We start from the raw sequence: 26718 nt of genomic DNA, 5'->3' as shown, positions 1-26718 counted from the left end.
GAAGAAAGACGTCTACCTACTCCCCCGCATAGACGACACGCTAGATCGGCTGCGCCACTCTCGATATGCTTCATCGATGGACCTGAAGAACGGCCACTGGCAGATCGAAGTCGAAGAACGGGCCCGAGAGAAAACAGACTTTGTCACCCCGGAAGAACTGTATGATTTCAAGGTAATGCCCTTCGGACTATACACGGCCCCAGCAACTTCCAAACATGTCATGGACACCGTACTGGCAGGACTAAAATGGCAGAGCTGTCTCGTCTATCTTGACGACGTCATAGTGTTTTCAAGCGACTTCAACGAGCACTTGCGATGACTCCGAGCTCTTTTCCAATCCATACAGACAGCCGAACTCACTCTCAAGCCATCGAAGAGTCGGTTCGTGGTTAGCAACTATGGCGTTCGCTCAGACCCAGAAAGAATTCGCGCCGGCGAGAAATTTTCGGTGCCGACTGACGAGAAGGCCGTCCGAAGATTCCCCGGACAACCTGCGTACCATCGGCGTTCAGTTCGCGATTTCGCAAGGATTTACGAACCGGTCAGAAACCTCACGAAGGACGCCGACAAGTTCGAATGGGCCGAGGAGCAACAACAGGCATTCGACGAGCGGAAGTGAAGACTCCAAGCTTCTCGTGTTCTTGAGCACTTCGATGAGGATGCCGACACCGAGATTCACACGGACGCAAGGAACGCAGGACTTGGAGCGGTACTGCTTCACGTGCAAGAAAAATGGCACCAAGCGACTCATCGCATACAGAAGTCGGATACTGTCCAAGCCGGAAAGAAATTACTTCACGACTGAAAAAGAATGTGTTGCGGTCATCTAGGCAATCACGAAGTTTCACCCGTACTTGTACGGGAGCACGTTCCGCGTAGTTAAGGACCACCACTCGCTCTGCTGGCTTGCGAACCTCAAGGACTCTTCCAAACGCCTCGCTCGATAGAGACTCTGACTACAAGAGTTCAACATGACTGTGGTCCACAAGTCAGGCCGCAAGCATAGCGATGCCCACTACCTGTTCATAGCCCCTGTTGAGACACCTTCCGGCAGCAGCAACGGCGATGAAAAGTGCTTCCTAGGCGCAGTGAACACCGACGACATGGCGCGGCGTCAACAAGACGATTTTAAGCTGCGCCCGCTAATCGAGCACCACGAAGGGCGAGGGGGTACTACACCCCGTGTCTTCTCGAGAGCCTTGCCGACTTTCGCCATTCAACAAGGTGTTCTTTTCGAAGAAAACTTCGGAGAGAACAAATCGCCACGGCTGCTGGTAACCCCTACCGACCTTAGAGAGGAGATCTTCCAAGCGTTTCGCCACGACCCGACGTCCGAACACCTTGTTTATATCCGTACGTTGGCCTGAATTTGTGAGAGGTATTACTGGCCCAAGCTCTAGAAGACCATTCACCCTTGCACACGATCGTGCCACGAATGTCAGCGTTGCGGAAAACCGCCGACAAAGCCGGCAGGTTTCTTGCAGCCGGTTTTTCCCCCGACAGCATCGTTACAGAGGATTAGAATGAATCTATGTTGACGTCTGGAAAGCACTGGATAATTGTAACCACCGACTATCTTAACAGGTACGCCGAGACGAAAGCCCTTCCATTGACCGCTTGCCATCGAATTGGAAGGCATGCTTTGCACGGCTTGGGAGCTAGGAGACAAAAGTGAGGCATCCTCAATTTGCGGAATTGAATACGAACTACTTTAGGTCCCTTGCTACAACCAACTCGTCTCTCCACCTGCGACTCATCACAATCTGTCGAAAATTCAGAGCGTTCCATCGCCCTCAATGTTTCTTTCTTGAATTCTTTTTTCGGCGTGAACGAACTTAGAAACTTGATGGTTGTATCTTCCAATCAAGCGAGAGCTATACAGCATGTAATCCCCGTGCCACTCGAATGCCATTTACAACGAATGACATTTGTGTGATCGGCGAATCAGCTCGCAATCTGTCGCGCGTGGAATGCGCTACGCCCGCAGTGTCGCGCGCTGATTGGCCGTCCGCTCAAATATCATTCGTTGTAAATGACATTCGAGTTGCTCGTGTGGCTCGGGTATAAGCTTACGCTTCTGAGGCACTTTAGACGGCGCGAAGACCCCGATTTTTCAACTAATTGCGCTGTAGTTTACTACAGTGGTGCACAAGGCTGGTTGAAGCATACAGTGAAGAAATCAAGGAATGAACTTACAACGTTTTAAAGAAAACGTGCAAAAACCTGTTCTGGCCAATCTACGCCACGTCTTTGCAGACAATGCACGCGTAGCAAGAAGTGCTGCCAACAGATGGCGAACGCCACGTCGAGTGAGACTCAGGTTCTTTTGCAAGGTCGTCTGATATCATCCCGAATCGGCCGGCACTCCCTCGACGCGCCGTACGCCATCTGTCGGTAGCACTTCTCTCTACGCGCGCATCGTCTACAAGGTGGCGGCGTAAATTACCCAGAACAGTGTTTGTTGTTTCTTGTTTTTTTGTTTTTTTGGAACGAGGTAAATTTGTTTCTTGATATTTTCACTGTAGATTTTCACCACCTGCTTGTACCTCTGTAGTAAATTACAGCGCGATACGCTGAAAAAACGGTTTTACGGGCCGTCTAAATGGTCCTTTTCCAAGAAGCGTTCCGCGCACGCGCAAGCGCCCGATGCCAAGCGGCGGAAGTCGGCACTAAAAATCGAGGAAATTCGGAAGGAGGTTGTGGATCAGGGAGTCGAACACTTAATTTCAGCCTATATATAATTGTGTTACACAAAAAAAGAAAGCACACAGAAAGAAAAACAGGACGTTTAGGTGGACGCCACGGATGCCCTCTTCACAGTCGCGTTGGGCACGCGCTGCTGCTCAGAGAGCGAAAAAAACTGGTAGCGTAGCTCCCATTATCAACTGGTAGTGCAGGTAGGTCACTTCCTCGATTTTTAGTTCGTGCAGCCACCGCCTGGTGCCGTCGGTATGTGGAAAAGGTCCATTGCCTCAGAAGCTTTAGGTTACATGCTGTAGAATGCGCTCTCATGGGGGATTTCGCTGTCTCTATGAGAGCCACGTGTAATATGACGAGCAAGTTGTTCCCAGTGGCTGGCGTCATTCAACTCAATGTATTTGCCGGCATAGTCGGCCGTCATTTTCCTACTGAATTTCGTCGAAAATCGCATATAGCTTTTCTACGAGAAAACGGCAAGCTCTACAAGGGACTTTAAACGTTCAAGTTTTTTTTTTTTTTTTTTTTTTTTTGCAGTGAAGAACTTTTGTTACTTGACCATTAAAATACGCTGTTTCGCCCCACATTTGTGAGGTGTTAACCTGCCCATTTAAGTATGACGTATTCCGAGGAGAGCTTTGCGTGCCAATAATCCCGAAGGTATTGGGTGCCTACATTCACTAACATCTTAATAAACGCAGAGTGTGGCTAGTCCCAAATGCCCTAATATCCCTCCACAGCCAATCAGGTCACGGAATTAGACGCTAAGATGATCGAAGATCCAAATATGAAAAAATAGGTGTAAACATTATAGCATAGTCAGGCGTTTATTAAGCTGCAATTGCGTCACAAGGGGGTGCGGGGGGGGAGGGGGGCTGCGGACCACCCCGGGTGCAGCGTTCCAGGGGGTCTCCCAACGGGCCACGAGGGGAAGGGGTGGGGGGGGGGGGGGGGGAAGGGGATGTGTCGGCGGGCGACCAGCTTGGGGGGGGGGGGGGGGGGGGGGGGGGTGTCGCCGCGGGCCAACGCCTCGGGTGCCGCTGACCCTAGTGACGCCACTGTTAAGATGTCAGTAAACACAGCAAGCAACCTCTAGGCCGTGATTTCTTTGTTCGTTGTGGCACGTCTGTTACATGTTCGTCAACAAAAGCAACATTGCCTTAAACTACTTGCTCTGCCATTACTCGAACACGAGTCTTCGTTCGTCAACAACCGGTGGATTTCCGACAACCGAAGAACGAACGAGGCGGCCATTGCCACGACTAGCAGAAGAGGCTGGAGCTGGGCGCCGTGGAGCCACTACATCTGTGCAGGGAGCGGAGAAATTCCTGGATTTGTATCCGTTCACTGTATGCTCCAATCAGAGTTCTGCATTGTCACATCACTGTAGTCTCTGTGCAAAAAGAAGAACGTTCTCGCCGTATTCAAACATTAGAATGAACTAAACATCAGCCACAAAATATATGACGCCAGAAGACTAAAACCGGGTAAAAAAAGTATAAACTTTCTCGGGAAGCGGGCTGTCAAACGCACGCTGCGTTTATCTGTTTCACTATTGAAGACGAATCACAGGTATATAATATTTTTTTCCTTTGAGTCTCTCAAGCAACATTAGAACGAAGTAATAGATTTAGGTTTGCAGGTCTTTCTGACTGGCGCTGCTACATGTTTATTCGCCGCGCGTGGCTGGCTAGATGTGCCTGCAAACATGCCAAACCCGTATTTTCTCAGTGGCATTTTCTCACTTCCCATTGCGTGCCTCAATTAAAATAACAAATGTTCTCAAACACAATAAAAAAAAACTGGACGATGTATAAGCAAACTTAGCAGCGACGCAAAGACAATACGTTCACTATTAACCTATAGGAGAGTCCCGATAATTTTGCAGGACGTTCTACCGCTAAGTTTTTCCTGGTGGTGGCACGGATTGGCGACGTGGTGCAAATTTTACCTTGACTTCAGGTAAAATGCAGTCTGAATAAAAATGAGTAAACGAGAAACTCTGAAACCTTCCTGCTGATCTTTACTCGTGTCCCCTGGCACGTTTCCAGCAGCATAGCAGCCATAAGAGCAGGATATTCTCCCAGCTGTCAACGTGCATAAACTAAATTCCTAAAAAATGTACGGTTCTTCACATCATAAAAAAGAGCAACTGTAAATTGAAAAGACGACTGTTAAAATTTTCTACTTACTCTGCAAGCAAGCCGGACAAAATAAGCTATAAACATATTCAACTCCATTAGAAATATTAGGGGTACATAGGTTGATAGGAGCAACTAGGTACTCCTAATGAGTGTTATTTTTTCACCATCAAATGCGACGAGGAGGAGAACGTCTCGTGCGCTGCTTTTCTAATCATCTAGGGGCATGACCCTCCGTTTATACTCTATTTTAAATTAGCGCGAAAAGAAGCGAAAGCTACAGGGCAGAAGATGAAACAATTCTCGCTCTCATAGGTTTATTTCGGCTGGGGAGGCAAAAGCTTAAATTACTCAAAGCGAAAGTATGCAGGCGAGCTGGTTAGCAAGCATCATAATCTGAACACTGAGACACGGACGATATAAAATTAGGGACAGGGCGACAAAAAAATATCAGATGCAGAGGGGTTCATTCGCAACGGAGGTACTCCTTTCCGGAGTTTAGCCGGGTTGCAGGGGTTCAGTTTCCTTTTCTTGTAGAGCAACTAAATTATTTTATTTGCTATAGGAAGTGACTAGGTAGATAATTTATATCTCTTTGCGAATTTTTTTATTTATAGCCGACGCTCACACCATATCTTACTAGTGTTTGGGCTCTGGCCACGCGGGTAACGATAAAAGAGAATATAACTTGTTCCGCACGGCGCCTTAGAGGTGTCGAATATACTTAGCATATATATTTTTTAATAAATGAACACGCTATACGCTAAATTAACTAGTTAAATAATCTATTTAATGAGGCGATTTACGTACAAAGTATTAAAAATAGCATAAATAATTATAAAACATTATTTTGTACGTAACTTTTATTCAAGCTCATATTTTATGGTGCTATTTAGCGCCAGAAAGAAGTCGGGTCAATATCGGGCGGAAGTGACGCCGGATGCAGAACAATATTACAAACAAATCTCTGCAATAGCTATTGTAAATTATTTAGTCATAAATTCAAAATGTTGTATTGTCTTCAGATAGTATATACTTATGATAATGAATTTACTAATTCCATACTTTCCTCCAAATTAAAATTAAAAAAAAAACAAATACGTATCATTATAATGCAATGAAATGCAAACGTGCACGCGAGCTGGACAAGAATGACGAAAATAATTCTTGGAGAAGGAGAACAAGAGGGACGGATCATAAAAGCATTTGCGGTAGTCACTATTAACCCCTCTTTTTCCCTGACACAGATTTTTGTCTTGCCCGGCGTCAGTTAAGTGCATGTTGCTATTTCATGCTAAGCTAACTTTTAGTTAAAAAACAACCAGGAATGAAGTGCATTTAGATTCTAATAATATAATTTTACATTAAAGGCAATTGTGAACTCAAAATGGTATGGCTTTGTCTTATGCATCTTTACGACACGTTTTTTTTTTCCCCAGACCCAGATATTGTTTGCATGTTGGAGCCATATAAGGAAGTAGTTGAGAATGCTAGCAAAGAGTACATCGGCATTACAAAGGTTAAGCTTGAAGCCAGCGATAAAGTGTGCCGCATCAAAGAGTGCAACACGGTCAATCTCATCACCGATGCCTTCCTCGCCTTTTATGCCGACCGAAATAGCACCAATAACACAGATGACTGGTCCGACGTTAATGCCGCCGTGGTAAACAGTGGTATCGCCAAGACAACCGTTGATCAAGGTAAGATACATCACTCATGAAAGCTGTGAGTATTTATAAAATATGCTGAAGATAAGAGCGCAAAGTTCCGTAAATACAAATAATTTTTTTTTTGGAGGGATTAGAATCATCTCTATATGATTCAAGAAAAGAGACAGTGGAAACAAGGAATAGAAAAATGAGAAAGTCAGAGTCGAGCACTGCAGAACACTGTATTTGGGGCTGAATATCAATTTTTTTTGTCAACTTCGTGAACTGCAAATGTTAATTCACGCGGGCTAGTTAAGAACGAAAACTTAGATTATTCTAGTTATGGTGGATTCAGAGAATCTACGTGACTAATAATCTTGATCTGGAGGATTTAGCTTTTGAGAAGGTCGAGCATTTGAATAACCTTTTGCGAAAAGTACACTTCCGTATACTTTTTTTTTTTTTTTAATTTGTCGATATGTCCGATCACGACAGACGTCGGCACCTGCGAAAGATGTATTTGTTTAAATTAAAATGTACTGACGCATGGGAACATTTAAACACAATGACTCGTAAGATTAGACGAAAAACTTGGCGCCCATGCTAGGAGCTGGGAATATAAATAAAGATGTTTTTTGCTCATAAAGCTTTTTTCTGTGTGTGTGCGTAAAATTCCAAGGCTTGGCTCTATTCCTGCAAAAAATTAAAAATCAAATCTTTCAGAATTTACACCCCAGCCTTGAACGAAGACGGCTCTCATGCTAGGTCGTTAATTTTTGTCTGAGTACGAAATACTATCAGTCCAGATCAAATACTGTGATAGTAAAAATTTCAAGAAAGTTTTGAAAAGCAAGAGTAGGAAAATATCACAAAACAGCAAACTAATCGCAATTCTAAAACAACAAATATTTCAAAAACAATATAGATATGCATATATAATACCTATGTGCGATTTAAAAAAAAAAAAATATATATATATATATATACATATTCCTGACGAAGGCCGGACTCAGACCGAAACGTCGAAGAATAAATCATCCGTTGTTGCTGTTTCCACTAAGGGTTTTTTCTTCTCAGTTATATATATATATATATATATATATATATATATAGATATATATATATAGATATATAAAGGTCAAAGACGCGTACTGACGGAGTTACTAATACGAAGTTTCTTACGGCGTTTCGAGCGGGGACGGCTGTTCATCAGGTGGTCAAGTGAAAAAGCCGCCGAGGTTCAAACAAACATGAATAGTTTAATCGGACGTGTCGGAGGGGGACCCTCCTTCTTCAAGCGTCACTTAAAAGTGAATAGGGTTACATGCTGGCCGAAATTATCACTCGGAGAGGGAGAGGAGGAAGCTGTACGTGAGAAGGTACGACGGAACGCACGACATAACAACACAAACACAACAGTGTCCCCAGCTACAAAAAAAACTCCCCTCGACGACAAAACTGCGATGGCAGGGCCCCAAGGGCAAGAAGCCGCACGCGGCCGTCCGAGCGAGGCATCTGGGGCCGAACCTCGCCCGCCCCGCCGCAGGCAAGTCCCGCACATTTGCCCCCGTGCCAGTCCGACTCCGACACCGGACCATAAGCGCCAAAAGGCGCTGCTCACAATACATCTGCTATACAAAGAGCGAAAGGGGGGCAGAAGGTGGGGGGGGGGGGGGGGGGATTGGAAGGGGTGACAATTTGTCCGTTCACACGAGCTGTACTCAACTCGGTCTCCCTGGGCTCTCATTAATGCCACACTTGACCGCGTCAAATTTGTATAAAGATGGGCTTCCTTGAGCTCCCGTTCTAGGTTTGATCTAAAGCCGGATTGAAGCAGAATGACGGAGAGTTTATCAAATGAATGGTCAGTTTGTGACAAGTGTTTAGACTGTGGAAGACTGGGTAATTTGGTCGAATGGGATCGGTGGTTGTTAAATCTTTTATTGAAGGCTGTCATGGTTTGTCCGACATACTGCATCTCACACACCTGACACTCAAGGCGGTAGACAACGTCAGGAGTCAGCACGTAAGGTACTCGTCGATACTCATGGTGAAATTTGATTTCGTGCTTCTGGCAGTATCGGTTGTGACAATGTGGGTGCACACCTTGCACCCAGGCTTCCCGCAAGGTCTGCATCCCGAGGAGGAGGCCCGTGTGTTGCGGGAATTAACGAGCATGGTCCTTTATAGGGTGCCTTAATGTGCGCTTCGCATAGAGTGATGCCAACTGCCTGTTTCCCTTTCCCACACCCTCTTTCACCGCCATTTTGTTCCTCTCATTGTTTCCCCGTGCGCCGGAAAGTGGCCTTTGTATCCATCGGTTCTCCCATCCGTGGGGAAAACGCTAATCCTCCCTCCATGGGTTCCACAACGCTGCTCCGAACTTGTGAGATAAGGTGCTTGTTTACGGGAGGGTTATAAGCCCCACGGGATTATCGCCGAGAACCAAAATGGTTGCTGGTTTGTCGGCGAGTGGTATTACAAAGGGTGGCATCACCCTAGCAAAGCGCACATGAAGGCTCCCTAGTCCTTTAGGTACCTAGAACGTCGGTAAGTGACACGGGGAGAACTGATGGAAGTATTTCTTTTAGTCGCTGGCTTTGTTCGATTATATTAAAGTGTTTGCTAAGAATTTTGTTGACGTTGGGGAAATTAGTGCTTTACGTTAGTACAAGGTTAGTTGGCCGGTTATCGTCCCGTGGCGCGGGGCGATCCGCCAACAGTTGGTTGCGGTCAAGTGCTCTGGCTCTATCGCGTCGTCGATGACACCTCTCGGGTATTTCTGTTGTACCAATACGCCTCGAAGATTTTCAGCATTTTTTTCAAAGTCTACTTGTTCGGAACTGATTCGTCGGAATCTATGTGCCTGACTGTACGGGATACTGTTTTTGCAATGACGCGGGTGCGAACTGTGATAGTGTAGGTATTTCTCGGAGTCGGTAGGCTTTCGATAGAGTTTCGTTCGTAGTTTGTTTTCCTCCACGTACATGCTGACATCCAAGAAGATGACCGACGTCTGTGAGTACTCATGTGAAAACCTAATGGTCGGATGGTGCGCACCGCATCGAAGCGTTATATGGAGCTCAACAATTGGTCTTCGGAATATGTCCAAACCATAAAAATGTCGTCAATAAATCTTTTATAGGAAATGGTGTGGAGGGGCCATGCGTCAATAAACTGTAACTCGAGGGTGCCCATAAAAAGGTTCGCATAGTTCGGTGCCATTTTTTGCCCATGGCTGTTCTATTTATTTGTAGGTAGTGATTATTGTTAAATTAGAAGGCATTTAGCTCGAGGATTAATTTTGTGGGTGTTGCAACCACGTCATTATCGGGTGTGTGCAGCCGTCTGTGTTTATCGTATGCCTCCAAAAGTGCCGTTGTGCCATGTCGTGTGGTATGTTGGTTTATAGGGATGAAACGTCTAAAGTTACAAGAATTGAGCCATCAGGAATATTGATCTGTGCAACCTCACAGAGGAAATGACCAGTGTCCCTGATGTACGACGAGGAGGTAGTTGGAATATGTTTGATAAGATTTTCTACAAAACCCGAGATAGGTTCCGTTAGCGTCCCAACACCAGATATAATCGGACGACCCGGGTTGCCAATTTTGTGAGTTTTGGGTAATATATAGAAACGGCCAGTAGCGGGCTGCGTCTGTTTTAATGCTGCCTGAAGTTTGGGTGTAATTTTGTTCAGTCTTGCTAAGGTGGCGAGCGACTCCGTTACGATTTTCGTATTGCCCAGAGTGGGGTCGCAAGTAAGGTGTTCGTAAAAGCTAGAGTCATTCAGTTGGCAGAGGCCCTCCTTTGTGTAGTCGTCGGAATCATTATCACAATCGCAACCCCTTTATCTGCGGGCTTGATGACGACATCGGTCCTTGAGCTCAATGATTTTCTAATGTTCCGTTCTCGAAGGCTCAGATTGAGCCTGTTAAACCTGTGTTTTTGGAACGTTTGCATAATTTCTCACTGGACAGCGTTAATGTAGAGGTCCAAACACCTGTCCCTCCCGCTGACTGGTGTCCAATCACCAGGGCCACGTGGTATGGCTGAATTTGTTATGTCAGGAGGTTTATCATGAAAATACTCCCGAAGCCTTAAATTGCGTGCGAAGTGATCCAGGTCGCGAAACAGTTGAAACTCGTTGTATTGTCCGGTAGTTGGACAAAAGTTTAGTCCCCTAGAAAGAAGAGCTAGATAGTCGGAGGATAATGGGATTCTGGAGAGGCTTACCACATTCTGCAGATTCGTCTCTTGCGGTGTCTGTGCCATCATGAACCACATGGGCCACAGGCCCAGGCCAAGCCCCCGCATTTGTTAGAATTTCGGATTCGATCTCTGCGTTCATTCGAAATAGTTCAAGATCAAATGTGACGCTGTCTCGCGTAAGTTTCGTTGCCTTCAGGGCAATCAGTTTCTTGCGTAATTTCACCTCAAAATCCTGTCTATCCTTAAGTTCCCTTGGCGTGAAAATGTTGGATTTTAGAATATCTTTTTCTTGCTCTTTCAACCAAATGATTGTCTTGTCGCAATGGATAATGGTTAAACCGACCAATTTTAGAGAAGCGTCGCTGAACACAATCTGTCATTCCCTGCGGTCCTCGAAATTTAGATAATTCATTGCTGGCGGATGTGAGAGAGGCGGAACGCGCGCCTCCAGGTAAACTCGAAGAGTGGCGCTATGCAATTCACGTCGAATGCATTTCTCAAAAATTTAGCGTAATTTGAGAAAAATGGTGCTGGGGCAAGGCAAAGACTGCGTCTCACGTGGCAGTTAGTTGCGGAAACTTGCGACCTCGGAGAATGACTTCGCCCTCAAGTTGAAGCGGGGAGACGGTGGAGCCGAGTCAAGGGGTGTCCAAACAAGATACAAAAATCGTCAGGCCACACGACTTCTGCAAAAATCGTCAAAATTGAAGCGTCCGGTAGTCGTCGGTCGCATGTCTGTTTGCACACCAGCCTAGCCAAATTCACGATTTTCCTCCTCGCCTCCTCCACTTGTCGTCGACGTCGGTGCTCGTCAGACTTGACGTCACACGCCACCTGCCAATGATGTGCCTGATGCCTGTCTACCTCCCGAGGCAAACGAAGTCGCCGGCCGTGCTACCGCCATCACCTCGGCAGGAAGGCCTGGTTCACACTTAGGCCCGCTTCAGACGGGGCAACTTTTCCAGCAATTTTGAGGTTGCTGGCGGGTTGTTCCCTAGCTTTCCCTAGATCGACGCGAATTGCTGAGATCGGGTCCGGCTCGAACAAGCGAGCAACTGGGAGCAATTCGAAGACCGTTGAAGCGCCTGCAGCCAATCAGAGACGCGATATTTTCACGTGACACCCCTGTAATGGTGATGATGACAGCTAAAGACTTAGTTCTGGTTTGGAATGGATCGTTTTCGGAAATAAACAGTTTCAGAAAAATTAGTTAGTATTCTCAACGCCGTTCAAAGATATAAGAACGCGTTTTTAGCGCGTAGCTGGGCGTCTAAATAGTGAAAAAAGAATCAAATTTAATGATGATGATGGCAAGTCGGAGCAAGTCGGTTGCTGCGTATGAACGCGGGCGGCCCGTGTTGCTAGAGTTGCGACGTCAAGTTGCTGGGCGAAATTGCCCGGTCTGAAGCGGGCCTTATGGCTCGTTCACACTTGCGAAATATGCACTCGCCGCCGACTGGATTCGCTTGCTGAAAAAAGATCGGGCGGTTCACATTTGTTGCCGCCTGCGGACTGCGCGGCGCGAGCGTGTCGCAGTTTACCGAACAGACGAGAGCTGACGAGAGTTCGCGAACTTCCTCCTTGCCCGCGCACGTCTCGTCGCCATCGTCACCAGCTCGTCAGCGGCGATCTGACGTCAGCAAGCGCCCCTTCCCCCGTGCGTTTCTTATTGGCTTGCGGCCAGAGAAAACTTTTTCCGGCGTTCAAAATTGGTTCCAGAGCGATCTTGCTCACCGCCAGTAATTCTGCCAGCTTTCGTCGCCGGGCGTCAGAATTCTCGCGGATCCGGGCGCCGGTTCGCCAAGTGTGAATGAGGCATTACAGCTAATCCGCTGCCGCCGACGCGGAATCGGCCGCAGCAATGAACAGTGGACGCTACGCCCGGCGGCCGAATTCTTACAGATTCGCCCGCCGATTCGCAAGTGTGAACCAGGCCAAAGACCGAAGAGGTCCGGCTTCGGATGGATATGGGGAAATTCCTGCGTCAAAGCGCGCGTGTTTCGGCCGCCCCGGCTCAGCTCTGTTTGTCAAGATCCACGTTTGTAGCTCGAAAAAAAAAAAAAAAATAAAGTGCAGTGCATAGCTGTGAGACTTTTAGTTGTATGTAGAAACACTGAGGACTTAAGAATATATCATTTATTTTATTAAACTCCAAACCAACCAGGCGTTCGGAACAAGAGCTGCGGGAATCCGATCCAATCCAAAGAACTGCTGGAAGGTGACACGACCTTGGACACGAGGCGCGCTCGCCTGGCTTGCCCCCTCACACTCGAGTCTTCCATTTCCCGTTTTCGGGACTTGCAAAGCGGCGGAGGCATTGAGCGATTCACAGATAGCCAACAGAGCGTGTGAGTGGCTCTCCGGACCCACGTGATGAGCAGAGCAAGGCCGCCGTGGAGGTAGCGAGGGGGAGATTTGACGGGGGGGGGGGAAGTTTCCCTTCGGTAGATTTGACAAGGGGAAATTTCCCCCCGGCAGCCGGAAGCGGAGCGCCGCACGATTTGTCGGAGTCGTGAGTTTCGTAGCACCCTGTTTGGACCCCCTTCAGGTGGAGCGGGTGCGCTTCGCGGAAGGTGTGGGAAGTCCGGCCCGTCATGGGCCATGGCGCTCCCCACCACACGTTGGTAGACCACTCGGTGACCCGAAGCCTGACAATATATATATACATATATATCAATCTATCAATTAATCAATCAATCAATACATATATATATATTGATTGGTTGATTGATTGATTGATTGATTGATTGATTGACGTATATAATATTTTCGCTATATCCTAGTAAGAACAAAACAACTCAGCATCGTGAAATAATCCAAAAAAAAAAATGAACACATTTTACTCCTCTGATACGCTAGGGAGGAATTAAAACTTAACAAGCACCGTTTATCTTCCCTCAGTCCCGGCCGAAAGCTGACGTAGCAGTCGTGTTCAAACTGTGCCCTGAGTTAGGGTCTTGAGAATGACGCCAATAATCCAGCACTACAGTCTTGTTATCTAGGAGGTGTTGAACGAGCCCGGCTTACTTCTCTGCCCCCGGCAGACACTGTTCTCTATTTTCTGGCGTTTCAATGAGAGGAAAAACACGCTGGGAGCTTTATTGGGCCGCCGCTTCTGTTCCGCGATGTCCACCTTCAGTCGTCTTCTTTCTCTTACGAGGCAATGTGAAGATGACCGGAGCATTTTCAGCGAGCTTGGCCGATGCGATACGTGCATATTCACCGAGACCACTGCGAACCACGAAACCCACGGTCCGTTGACGTACGTACACGCGGAGCGACCTCCGACCAGCGCATGGGTGAGATAAGGGGAGAAGGAGACGAAATATCGTTTCCTGTTACAGATGAAAATTTTCTGGAAAAAGGAAGCGTGGGCAGGCCAAAAACGTGCTGTCTCATTAAAAAAAAAAAAGTGATAACGGGAGAAAGCGCTGCAGCATGTGAATAATCCTATCTCAATCTGAAACAGCATGCTGTCCTCTCTTGCAACGTCGTAATTCGCGTGTATATTATACATATTAACAAAATCAGAAATTAGTTACTTTATGAGACGTGATTCCGCGGTATAAATAAAGAGTGTGCCGTTAAATTAATGATAACAGAAACCGCCGTGTCTATATTTCTTGAAAAATGCAAAAATTAAAACCACCCTAAAAGAATGCTTTATCCATCCTTTTGCTGTTGTTGCGTCGCATGATATAACTCTTTATAAAACTGAATATGTATATATATATATATATATATATATATATATATATATATTTAGGCGAGGACGAATAACAAATAGCGTAAATTTTGTCATTTCTTATATATTCATGTATTTCATACAGGTGTCATTCTGAGGGAAAACATGATGTCCATGATGCCCTACGAAAGCACCCTGTACGTACTCACCATGACCGGACTTCAATTAACGAACATGTTTGAGCACGGCGCCTCAAAGTTCACCTGGTTCGGGGACCCTGAAGGGGCGTTTCTTCAGGTGTCAGGTATAACCTCTTCTATTCACGCACCACCAAGGAAGATCACGTTAAATATTGCCTGTTTTCCAAAGATTTTGTTTCATGCTAGTTTGTTTCAGCCTAAACCAAAGCGCTCTCGAAGCCTCGAACACATAAAAGCACGGACAAGCACTAATGATAAAAGTGCAATTCGCGAGTTATTGACTAAACTATGCGAAATCAGGTGGGTCGGCTGTCCCGTAAAGATCATTAAAGAGCCATTCGTGGGAATCTACGCAGGATGCTGGGCGATAGGCAAAACTAAAAGTATGGTTAAACCTAGAAATAAAATGAAAAATCGGTTTGCGGTATGACATTGCGGATGACGTATGCTCAGCATCACAACGTCGACTGCTATTTATTCATTTTCTTTAGGTATAAATGCATTTAATTTTCGTCATCTTTCCGAGTTCTTTCCGCAGATAGGTGTGAAGCTTGCGCGACAGTGCAGGCCGTTGTATGTGTCTTTTTTGACCCCCAAAATAAGCTACGCATCACCGAATGCTCAGTCTTCTTTCAAACCTAAAGTCATCAGGTCGGACTAGATGCCAAACGCTTCAGTGCTTGCAGAAGCCTGGTTCAAAGGCTAGAAGCGATTGTCAGAAACATTAAATACAAAAAATAGGGCCAGGTTCCGGTAGCCAACACCATTCATTTTAATGCGCTCTTGGGCTTGGTCGGTCGCAATTCCGTCCTTGAACGTTTTAAAGCCTGAAATATTTTCTTACGGAACCTTGCAACCCCGACATAGTGTGCGTCTGTCTCTCCGTCCGTCCGTCCGTGCTTTTTCCGCTTAACTTAAAGGGAAAACGGTCGTCAATTGATGTCACGTGATCGGACGTCACGTGATCTATACACGAATTAAGTTTTCCTGCCGAAACCGGCAGAAAAATTCATGTCACGGCAGATTTACGCGTGACATAGCTTTGGTTTCCCCGCTATATTTATCGAGTAAATTCACGTAACGTGATCTGACGCACGTGACGGATACACCAATTCTCTTCCTCCCCTAAATTTGCGGGAAATTTGATTTCACGTGCCTTGTCGTAACGAGACCGATACACCAAATTAGTTTTCCCGCTATATTTAGCGAAACCATTGACGTCACGTGATCTGACGCCACGTGACGTATACACCAATTCTCTTCCTCCACTAAATTTTGCGGGAAATTTGATTTCACGTGCCTTGTCGTAACGAGACCGATACAGCAATTGAGTTTTCCCGCTATATTTAGCGAAACCATTGACGTCACGTGAGCTGATGCCACGTGACGTATACACCAATTCTCTTCCTCCACTAAATATTGCGGGAAATTTGATTTCACGTGCCTTGTCGTAACGAGACCGATACACCAATTTAGTTTTCCCGCTATATTTAGCGAAACCATTGACGTCACGTGATCTGATGCCACGTGACGTATACACCTATTCTCGTCCTCCACTAAATTTTGCGGGAAATTTGATTTCACGTGCCTTGTCGTAACGAGACCGGTACACCAATTTAGTTTTCCCGCTATATTTAGCGAAACCATTGACGTCACGTGAGCTGACGCCACGTGACGTATACTCCAATTCTCTTCCTCCACTAAATTTTGCGGGAAATTCGATTTCACGTGCCTTGTCGTAACGAGACCGATACACCAATTTTGTTTTCTCGCTATATTTAGCAAAACCATTGACGTCACGTGATCTGACGCCACGTGACGTATACACCAATTCTCTTCCTCCACTAAATTTTGCGGGAAATTCGATTTCACGTGCCTTGTCGTAACGAGACCGATACACCAATTTTGTTTTCTCGCTATATTTAGCAAAACCATTGACGTCACGTGATCTGACGCCACGTGACGTATACACCTATTCTCGTCCTCCACTAAATTTTGCGGGAAATTTGATTTCACGTGCCTTGTCGTAACGAGACCGATACACCAATTTAGTTTTCCCGCTATATTTAGCAAAACCATTGACGTAACGTGATCTGACGCACGTGACGGATACACCAATTCTCGTCCTCTACTAAATTTTGCGGGAAATTTGATTTCACGTGCCTTGTCGTAACGAGACCGATACACCAATTTAGTTTTCCCGCTATATTTAGCAAAACCATTGACGTAACGTGATCTGACGCACGTGACGGATACACCAATTCTCGTCCTCTACTAAATTTTGCGGGAAATTTGATTTCACGTGCCTTGTCGTAACGAGACCGACACACCAATTTAGTTTTCCCGCTATATTTAGCAAAACCATTGACGTAACGTGATCTGACGCACGTGACGGATACACCAATTCTCGTCCTCTACTAAATTTTGCGGGAAATTTGATTTCACGTGCCTTGTCGTAACGAGACCGATACACCAATTTAGTTTTCCCGCTATATTTAGCAAAACCATTGACGTAACGTGATCTGACGCACGTGACGGATACACCAATTCTCGTCCTCTACTAAATTTTGCGGGAAATTTGATTTCACGTGCCTTGTCGTAACGAGACCGATACACCAATTTTGTTTTCCCGCTATATTTAGCAAAACCATTGACGTCACGTGATCTGATGCCACGTGACGTATACACCTATTCTCGTCCTCCACTAAATTTTGCGGGAAATTCGATTTCACGTGCCTTGTCGTAACGAGACCGATACACCAATTTAGTTTTCCCGCTATATTTAGCGAAACCATTGACGTCACGTGATCTGATGCCACGTGACGTATACACCTATTCTCGTCCTCCACTAAATTTTGCGGGAAATTTGATTTCACGTGCCTTGTCGTAACGAGACCGATACACCAATTTAGTTTTCCCGCTATATTTAGCAAAACCATTGACGTAACGTGATCTGACGCACGTGACGGATACACCAATTCTCGTCCTCTACTAAATTTTGCGGGAAATTTGATTTCACGTGCCTTGTCGTAACGAGACCGATACACCAATTTTGTTTTCCCGCTATATTTAGCAAAACCATTGACGTCACGTGATCTGATGCCACGTGACGTATACACCTATTCTCGTCCTCCACTAAATTTTGCGGGAAATTCGATTTCACGTGCCTTGTCGTAACGAGACCGATACACCAATTTAGTTTTCCCGCTATATTTAGCGAAACCATTGACGTCACGTGATCTGATGCCACGTGACGTATACACCTATTCTCGTCCTCCACTAAATTTTGCGGGAAATTTGATTTCACGTGCCTTGTCGTAACGAGACCGATACACCAATTTAGTTTTCCCGCTATATTTAGCAAAACCATTGACGTAACGTGATCTGACGCACGTGACGGATACACCAATTCTCGTCCTCTACTAAATTTTGCGGGAAATTTGATTTCACGTGCCTTGTCGTAACGAGACCGATACAGCAATTTAGTTTTCCCGCTATATTTAGCAAAACCATTGACGTAACGTGATCTGACGCACGTGACGGATACACCAATTCTCGTCCTCTACTAAATTTTGCGGGAAATTTGATTTCACGTGCCTTGTCGTAACGAGACCGATACACCAATTTAGTTTTCCCGCTATATTTAGCAAAACCATTGACGTAACGTGATCTGACGCACGTGACGGATACACCAATTCTCGTCCTCTACTAAATTTTGCGGGAAATTTGATTTCACGTGCCTTGTCGTAACGAGACCGATACACCAATTTTGTTTTCCCGCTATATTTAGCAAAACCATTGACGTCACGTGATCTGATGCCACGTGACGTATACACCTATTCTCGTCCTCTACTAAATTTTGCGGGAAATTCGATTTCACGTGCCTTGTCGTAACGAGACCGATACACCAATTTAGTTTTCCCGCTATATTTAGCGAAACCATTGACGTCACGTGATCTGATGCCACGTGACGTATACACCTATTCTCGTCCTCCACTAAATTTTGCGGGAAATTTGATTTCACGTGCCTTGTCGTAACGAGACCGGTACACCAATTTAGTTTTCCCGCTATATTTAGCGAAACCATTGACGTCACGTGAGCTGACGCCACGTGACGTATACACCAATTCTCTTCCTCCACTAAATTTTGCGGGAAATTCGATTTCACGTGCCTTGTCGTAACGAGACCGATACACCAATTTTGTTTTCTCGCTATATTTAGCAAAACCATTGACGTCACGTGATCTGACGCCACGTGACGTATACACCAATTCTCTTCCTCCACTAAATTTTGCGGGAAATTTGATTTCACGTGCCTTGTCGTAACGAGACCGATACACCAATTTAGTTTTCCCGCTATATTTAGCAAAACCATTGACGTAACGTGATCTGACGCACGTGACGGATACACCAATTCTCGTCCTCTACTAAATTTTGCGGGAAATTTGATTTCACGTGCCTTGTCGTAACGAGACCGATACACCAATTTAGTTTTCTCGCTATATTTAGCAAAACCATTGACGTAACGTGATCTGACGCACGTGACGGATACACCAATTCTCGTCCTCTACTAAATTTTGCGGGAAATTTGATTTCACGTGCCTTGTCGTAACGAGACCGATACACCAATTTAGTTTTCCCGCTATATTTAGCAAAACCATTGACGTAACGTGATCTGACGCACGTGACGGATACACCAATTCTCGTCCTCTACTAAATTTTGCGGGAAATTTGATTTCACGTGCCTTGTCGTAACGAGACCGATACACCAATTTAGTTTTCCCGCTATATTTAGCAAAACCATTGACGTAACGTGATCTGACGCACGTGACGGATACACCAATTCTCGTCCTCTACTAAATTTTGCGGGAAATTTGATTTCACGTGCCTTGTCGTAACGAGACCGATACACCAATTTTGTTTTCCCGCTATATTTAGCAAAACCATTGACGTCACGTGATCTGACGCCACGTGACGTATACACCAATTCTCTTCCTCCACTAAATTTTGCGGGAAATTCGATTTCACGTGCCTTGTCGTAACGAGACCGATACACCAATTTTCTTTTCCTGCTATATTTAGCAAAACCATTGACGTAACGTGATCTGACGCACGTGACGGATACACCAATTCTCGTCCTCCACTAAATTTTGCGGGAACTTTGATTTCACGTGCCTTGTCGTAACGAGACCGATACACCAATTTTGTTTTCCCGCTATATTTAGCAAAACCATTGACGTCACGTGATCTGACGCCACGTGACGTATACACCAATTCTCTTCCTCCACTAAATTTTGCGGGAAATTCGATTTCACGTGCCTTGTCGTAACGAGACCGATACACCAATTTTCTTTTCCCGCTATATTTAGCAAAACCATTGACGTAACGTGATCTGACGCACGTGACGGATACACCAATTCTCGTCCTCCACTAAATTTTGCGGGAACTTTGATTTCACGTGCCTTGTCGTAACGAGACCGATACACCAATTTTGTTTTCCCGCTATATTTAGCAAAACCATTGAGGTCACGTGATCTGACGCCACGTGACGTATACTCCAATTCTCTTCCTCCACTAAATTTTGCGGGAAATTCGATTTCACGTGCCTTGTCGTAACGAGACCGATACACCAATTTTGTTTTCCCGCTATATTTAGCAAAACCATTGACGTCACGTGATCTGACGCACGTGACGTATACTCCAATTCTCTTCCTCCACTAAATTTTGCGGGAAATTTGATTTCACGTGCCTTGTCGTAACGAGACCGATACACCAATTTAGTTTTCTCGCTATATTTAGCGAAACCATTGACGTCACGTGATCTGACACGTGACGTATACACCAATTCTCTTCCTCCACTAAATTTTGCGGGAAATTTGATTTCACGTGCCTTGTAGTAACGAGACCGATACACAAATTTAGTTTTCTCGCTATATTTAGCGAAACCATTGACGTCACGCGATCTGACGCCACGTGACGTATACACCAATTCTCTTCCTCCACTAAATTTTGCGGGAAATTTGATTTCACGTGCCTTGTCGTAACGACACGGATACACCAATTTAGTTTTCTCGCTTTATTTAGCGAAACCATTGACGTCACGTGATCTGACGCCACGTGACGTATACACCAATTCTCTTCCTCCACTAAATTTTGCGGGAAATTTGATTTCACGTGCCTTGTCGTAACGAGACCGATACACCAATTTAGTTTTCTCGCTATATTTAGCGAAACCATTGACGTCACGTGATCTGATGTCACGTGACCTATACTTTGTACACCAATTTTAGTTTCTCCGCTAAATTGGACAGAAAAAATTGATGTCACGTGTGCTAAACACCTTCAGTTTTCCCGTTGAATTTCGTAGAAAAATTGAGTAACCCGACTACACGTGGCAGGTACAGTGCTCTCCAAACTTAAACTGAACACGCGAACTGTCTTTTCTCATGGCTGCGCTATCCCAGATAAAGCTGGACAACGGCTTTTTGACATAGCGCTACGTGTTGTTGTTGTTGTTGTTGTTTTTTTTAGTAACGTCACAAAACCGTTATCTGGCTGCCGTCAAGATAGCGCTCCCATGAGAAAAGACACGATTTTTGTGTTCCGTTCAAGTTTAGTGAGTACCGTGCATCAACAAAATTTCTCTACTAAATCTAGCTGGAAAATTAGCCTCACGTAGCCTACACACAATTTCAGTTCCTCTCTCAAACTTAGAAGGGAAATTGACACCATGTGACCAATGCACCCAGTTATTCCGCTCAGTGTAGCGTAGAAATTAATAAAAATAAACATGACTCACTCCCCGAACAAGGATTTGATGTCTTCTAAATTATATTAAATGATCGCGCCTTAAATAGTGCAATTTATGCTCTATAGAACTTTAAAAAAAAAAAATCGCCGCCAATTTTTTTTTTTATCTTTTAGAACTTTTGAACCCAAAACCAGCAAGCTCCGAAACTTTGCCATCTGGTTCGATCCGCTAGGGCTACATATAGATTGAAGAACGGCGATTTCTAGTTTTCTTACGAAAAAACAATTAAACGAAGTTTTCCTCCGCGGACACTTTGAGTGTGCACAAGATTCCTTAGTGTACATTTGCACGTTATTAGTTCATCTAATAATGAAACAAGTGCCGTAATCACTTGACCAAAATGATACAAGAACTTATAAATGCATTTTGAAGGTAAGCAAATATACAGTGTTTAAATTACAGACGAACTTGTACGCGTTACTGTCCCCACTACAGACATTTTTAGCAAGGGCGCCACAATCTTCAACCTTATGCACCGACGACGGCGCCTAGGAACTTAGCACTTGCATTACTGATGGGTTCATACTCTGGGTAGGCAACGTTGTGTGTACGGGGAGATCTTGTCTAAACTTGGCTGGGCACTTTGCGGGCCGCACCAATTTGTTCTATCACAGGTCATCACCTTAGCGAAAAGAAAGGAGGTGAGATTTGTTTTATTTTCTGCAACGAATTAACATATGAGCAGTTTAATGTAGCTTGAAAGGTATGCTCCTAAGCTCTAAGCATTTCGTACCTCGACTTTAAACTGTGGCACGAAACTTACTGAAGCCGCCTTCAGATATCAAAAAATCATGGCATACTTTGAGGTGAAATCTCAATCGGAGCATAGGTACCGGGCAGGATTCGGTCAGCTTGACGCCGGCGAAGCGATTTCACCAAACCCGGGATTTTGAATCTGGCACGAAGCCCTCGCGATCGGTACTCGGAAAGCACTGACGTTGTAAACAGAGATCCGAGTTTAAGGTCTGTAACAGAGGAGAAAAATACTGAAGAAGTGTATGCTGCAGCATATCATACTAATCGCATTATTTTCGTGAATTAACCTTAATTAACCTAGTCAAACATCCGAAGATAACGCAGTGATACTCCAACGATCGCAAATTCGTTGAGACATTAACATGGTAAAACAAATTATATGGAACTAACACAAGCACGACGTAGAATTGGCGGTTGAACGCGATGCGTTTAATTAAGATGCTAGGACGTGTCGTGCTATAAACTGTAGTATAACTTATTGAAATCTTATATACCACAAAGCCTGTTTTGGCAAGAAATGGTATAGTGTAGTCAATAATTGCGACATATGTCAAAGTTGTTTCCCCCCGTGCAGCTTTTCACAATACACAGATTCAGAAAGGGCGCTAAACTGTTAAAAAGGCGAATGCCTAAAGATTCACAAACTTTATCAAAGTATAGTGACAAGTACAAAATTTATAGCACACTACTACAAGCCCCAAAACTTAAGTTATATAGTGTTGCTGATAGTTATCTCAAGAAAAATCCGGAAGACGCATGCGTCGATCTATTTCATAAACGAACGACAAAAGCGCTACGCCCTAGTTTTGCCGTAATCACTAATTATTGCTGTTTATTGACTTAGTTTTTTTACTGATAATTCTATCGCTTTCAAGGCATGCTTTTAGCCAATCAAAGTGTTTTCAATCTTTAGTTTTAACAGGCAAAACTGAGAACACTTCGAACGAGACTTGGAATAGTGAAAGAACGATAGAGCATTTCTTTAAGCGTATTTTATAGCTTAAACAAAACAACATACAATATTAAAAAGAGATTGAAATAGCAGTATTTGGTCTCACGAGCAGCAGGAGTGAACTTGAACTTTAGTGAGGTTTGTTGAAGCAGTAGTATATATTCTAGAGAATGACCGAGGTTCCCGCAATTTGATGCAGGCTTATTGCGGAAGAAGGCGCGCTTGATCTGCAGATGAGATTTCGGTAGCACACCGAAAATTGGCAGGCATTCTTATTATTCATCAGGCCTCCTGTGGGGTTTGCCAAATACCCTTAGCTAGCATAGAACGTATGACCTCTAAATTCGATTTTTTTTTGTTATTCTAAAAAACACACGAGTTGATGGTTCCAGATCGCACGCGGATCGTACTTCACCGGCTTTACCTCTAATACATTTTCGTTCGTGTTTTCTTCTGCAGGAATACGTGTGGCTTTTAATTTCTCGCTCGAAAAAGGTTGCAGAGTAATTAAACTTGATATTTTGTGTTCCAAATGTAAGATACCAAAGTATGAGCCTGTAATGCTGAACGAAACATACCGCATTGTCACCACAAGTTACGTTGCGAATGGTGGAGACGGATTTACATTCGATAGCACCGTAAAAAAGGAAACAGAAGGTAAGTAAACATCTCGTCTTATTTTTAGAGTTTCCGGCTAAACTCAAAATTAAGTAACTGAGAGGGCTGGGAAGAGTGCAGGTTGTTTCATTTCTCTTGCACCTTCTGAACACATACTTTTTTGATTGAGTGCACCCATCAATCATAAAAAATATGAATTACCCTTGCACCTTGGTATGATCGAAACGATATCACAACCATATGAAATCGGTAATAGTTTTGTTTTATTCCGTCCACCGCTCAAACATCAAGCACCGAACTTTCTACGAGTATTGGCATAATTCATTTAGTCATCCATTCAACAGGAGTCCTTCCTCAGTAGGGAACAAAAACAAAAACACCAATGTCTCCTAAAAATTAAGAAATTAAAAAGATGTACCATTTGCAAAACCAGTGCTTTCAAACTGAACTGATAAAGTTATTATCAATATACGTTGAATTTAAAAAAGTCTACAATTGAAATTACAAAGGCATGTCAAGTCTACGGTGTTTCGAATCGGTCATGAAGCGATTTTCTTATTTCTTGTGAAATGGATAATTCATTGTGAAAATCATTCTGATTTTCAATTGTTTACTGAATATATCTCTCAGGAAATTCCCACAGCGTTTCTCGCCAACCCCAACTTGTTCTACGCGGGGCAGTGTGTTTATTGTTGGGCTATTCCGATGTGCACTCGGGCCGGTTTGTACGCTACGTAAAGCCTTAGGGCGGCTCAATTCTTTCTTCTTGCCACTGTTGGTTGAAGAAAAAGAGCGAACACAAAATTTAGCAAATAAACACCCTGGTTTGTTATTACTCTGTTCTTTTTTCGTTCTGAAATCCCAAAATGCGAAACAATGCTGAGCCGCTTTCTCTATGCATGGGTCCTCCTTCACGCGCTATATAATGGAATGCCGTAGTGCTTCGAAAGTACAATGGAAGGCGGTGGGCGATTCCGGAATGGTCTATAGAACGTTTCCCAGTTTTAATTTTTGTCACTCTAACGTTTATTTGTTTTAACATTTTGTCACTCTAACGTTTATTACGCTTCTTTTATTCCAAGAACTTCTAACGATTGGAACCGCTTACCTGCATCTCTCACATCAATGACTGACCACGCTCTTTTTTGTAATTCTATTACCAACCTCATGTTCCCTATTGTTTGAGTTGTTTGAGATTTTGTTCATTGTTCCTTGTGTATTCTTATTGCTTTTATTCCCCACTCCCCTCTGTAATGCCTTTGTGCCCTGAGAGTAAAATAAATAAATAAATAAATTAACTATTTTTACGACGACGCTAAGCTAGAATAAGATGCCAAAGGTATTTCATTACTAACTTTTGTGCATTTACAGGAGTAGTTGACAACGAGGTGGTAATTGAATACGTCCGCAAGATGTCCCCTATTAAGGAGCCCGAAGAGGGACGAGTGATTATGTACGACAACCCTAGACCTGCCAATTCTACGGCAGGTCTCCCGATTGACGCAAACAAGACGTCTCCTAAGCCTTCTGCTGCTAAACCTTAGAACATTATAGCAATATGTTGAGTGAAGCGACAGAATATAGGGAAGTGTTATTCGCAGTACACTCAGGTATACTGACTTCTTGTGAACTAGAAACCATTTCTTGGTATTTGTAGGGGCCAAATAGGGTATTAGAAAATGCAATATACGTTCTTGGTAGATTATTCTTCAATGAATAAAAGTATATTAGGCACCGAATTAGTAAATATGTTGCAAAATAATCCTGAATAAAGAAATTGGTACTAAAAAAGTTTCAGCGACACTTTTCTTCCTTTTTTATACCGATTGCTTTGTCCTGATGGTTACCTGTACGTTCCCTCTGTAGCAACGGCATTGTGACAGTGAACCATCCGCGTAGCGGTTCATGCATCTCAGAGTGAACACCGCAAGAGCACGCATGACTTACGAGTGACACGACACGAGAACAACTGAACGAGCACGTCGAGCTGCTGTCAGGAGCTACGGCTTGGCGCTCCTGGGACTGGCCCTAATTATTCACTAAATAAGCTATGTTTCAGGGTAACGACAGTTCGGCCGTATTCGTGATTAAAACCATGGTTGCCAGTTGTCTGAAGCTTTATCGGAGATCGCCGGAAAAGCTTTTTCGTGTCTAGAAAGGTTAAAACAATCCGCGCAACACAATGTCGACTGAGCGTCCTCGGAGCGTATTTAAAGCTCACGTATACCCGTTTTCAAGCTGTTACTATCACCTGTGGGGAGGGGGCGACCGTAAAGAAGATGCGCCGCTCCGCATTGGAAGCATATCGGCATCAGCTCCTCTTCATTTTATTTATTTATATTGAAAAGCGGAACATAAAACGAAAAACGCATGACTAATTAGACTGTTCCAAATATTACGTAGCCAGACAAAACACCCATAGAATTATCAGTCTATTATAGATCGGACGGCGGTTTGAAGTATTATCGTAATCGTGAATGACTGCCACTTGAGAGGGTAGGTGGTTTTAGTCATTAGAGGTGCGTGCGGGGAAAGAATAAGAAAGACGTTTAGTATTGCATGACGTAACGCCTTCTTTATGATGGTGATCCAACCGCGACGATATATATTTTCACGGATTTCGCATGTCAGGAGAGGGGTGAAATAAAAAAATCAAAGGTTTAATGTGACGAACTTGTGCCAAACAAAGGATGAAATAACTGGGCGTCACCTGGCGTCGATAGCGGCGTAGCAGCAGGATAGAGCACAGGCGAAAAACTGACTCCAGATCACCACGTGAAGCCCCTTATGTACACGCTTGGGCTTCTGGAACATTCGGCGTAGAACGTTCGGTACGTAGAACATTCCGACCCCGAAGAACCAATAGGGCTCTCGAATTTGCCAAAGCGCGACACTTACAGATATTAACAAAAAGTTGCGACCGCTCCCAGGCATCGAACCTCGGTCCTTTGCGGGAGAGCCAAGAACTATATTCATTCGGCAACGGACGCGCTTCCT

General features: G+C 44.5%; 1 protein-coding gene across 1 annotated transcript in view; it reads left to right on the top strand.

Moving 5' to 3' along the window:
• The window catches only part of LOC8028427 (protein 5NUC), a 71479-nt gene extending 46214 nt beyond the window's left edge, over window positions 1–25265 (top strand). The window contains exons 6-9 of the mRNA XM_040216987.1: window positions 6278–6538; window positions 14530–14688; window positions 23563–23760; window positions 25093–25265. Coding sequence (XP_040072921.1) covers window positions 6278–6538; window positions 14530–14688; window positions 23563–23760; window positions 25093–25265 — 791 coding nt within the window. The remainder of the gene's footprint in view (window positions 1–6277; window positions 6539–14529; window positions 14689–23562; window positions 23761–25092) is intronic.
• The last annotated feature ends 1453 nt before the right edge of the window (window positions 25266–26718 follow it).

Source organism: Ixodes scapularis, unplaced genomic scaffold (genome assembly GCF_016920785.2).
Source record: "Ixodes scapularis isolate PalLabHiFi unplaced genomic scaffold, ASM1692078v2 PGA_scaffold2__306_contigs__length_199485367, whole genome shotgun sequence".
NCBI lineage: Eukaryota > Metazoa > Arthropoda > Arachnida > Ixodida > Ixodidae > Ixodes > Ixodes scapularis.
Note: the sequence above shows the minus strand (reverse complement) of the source record. Positions and strands in the feature narration are given on the sequence as shown.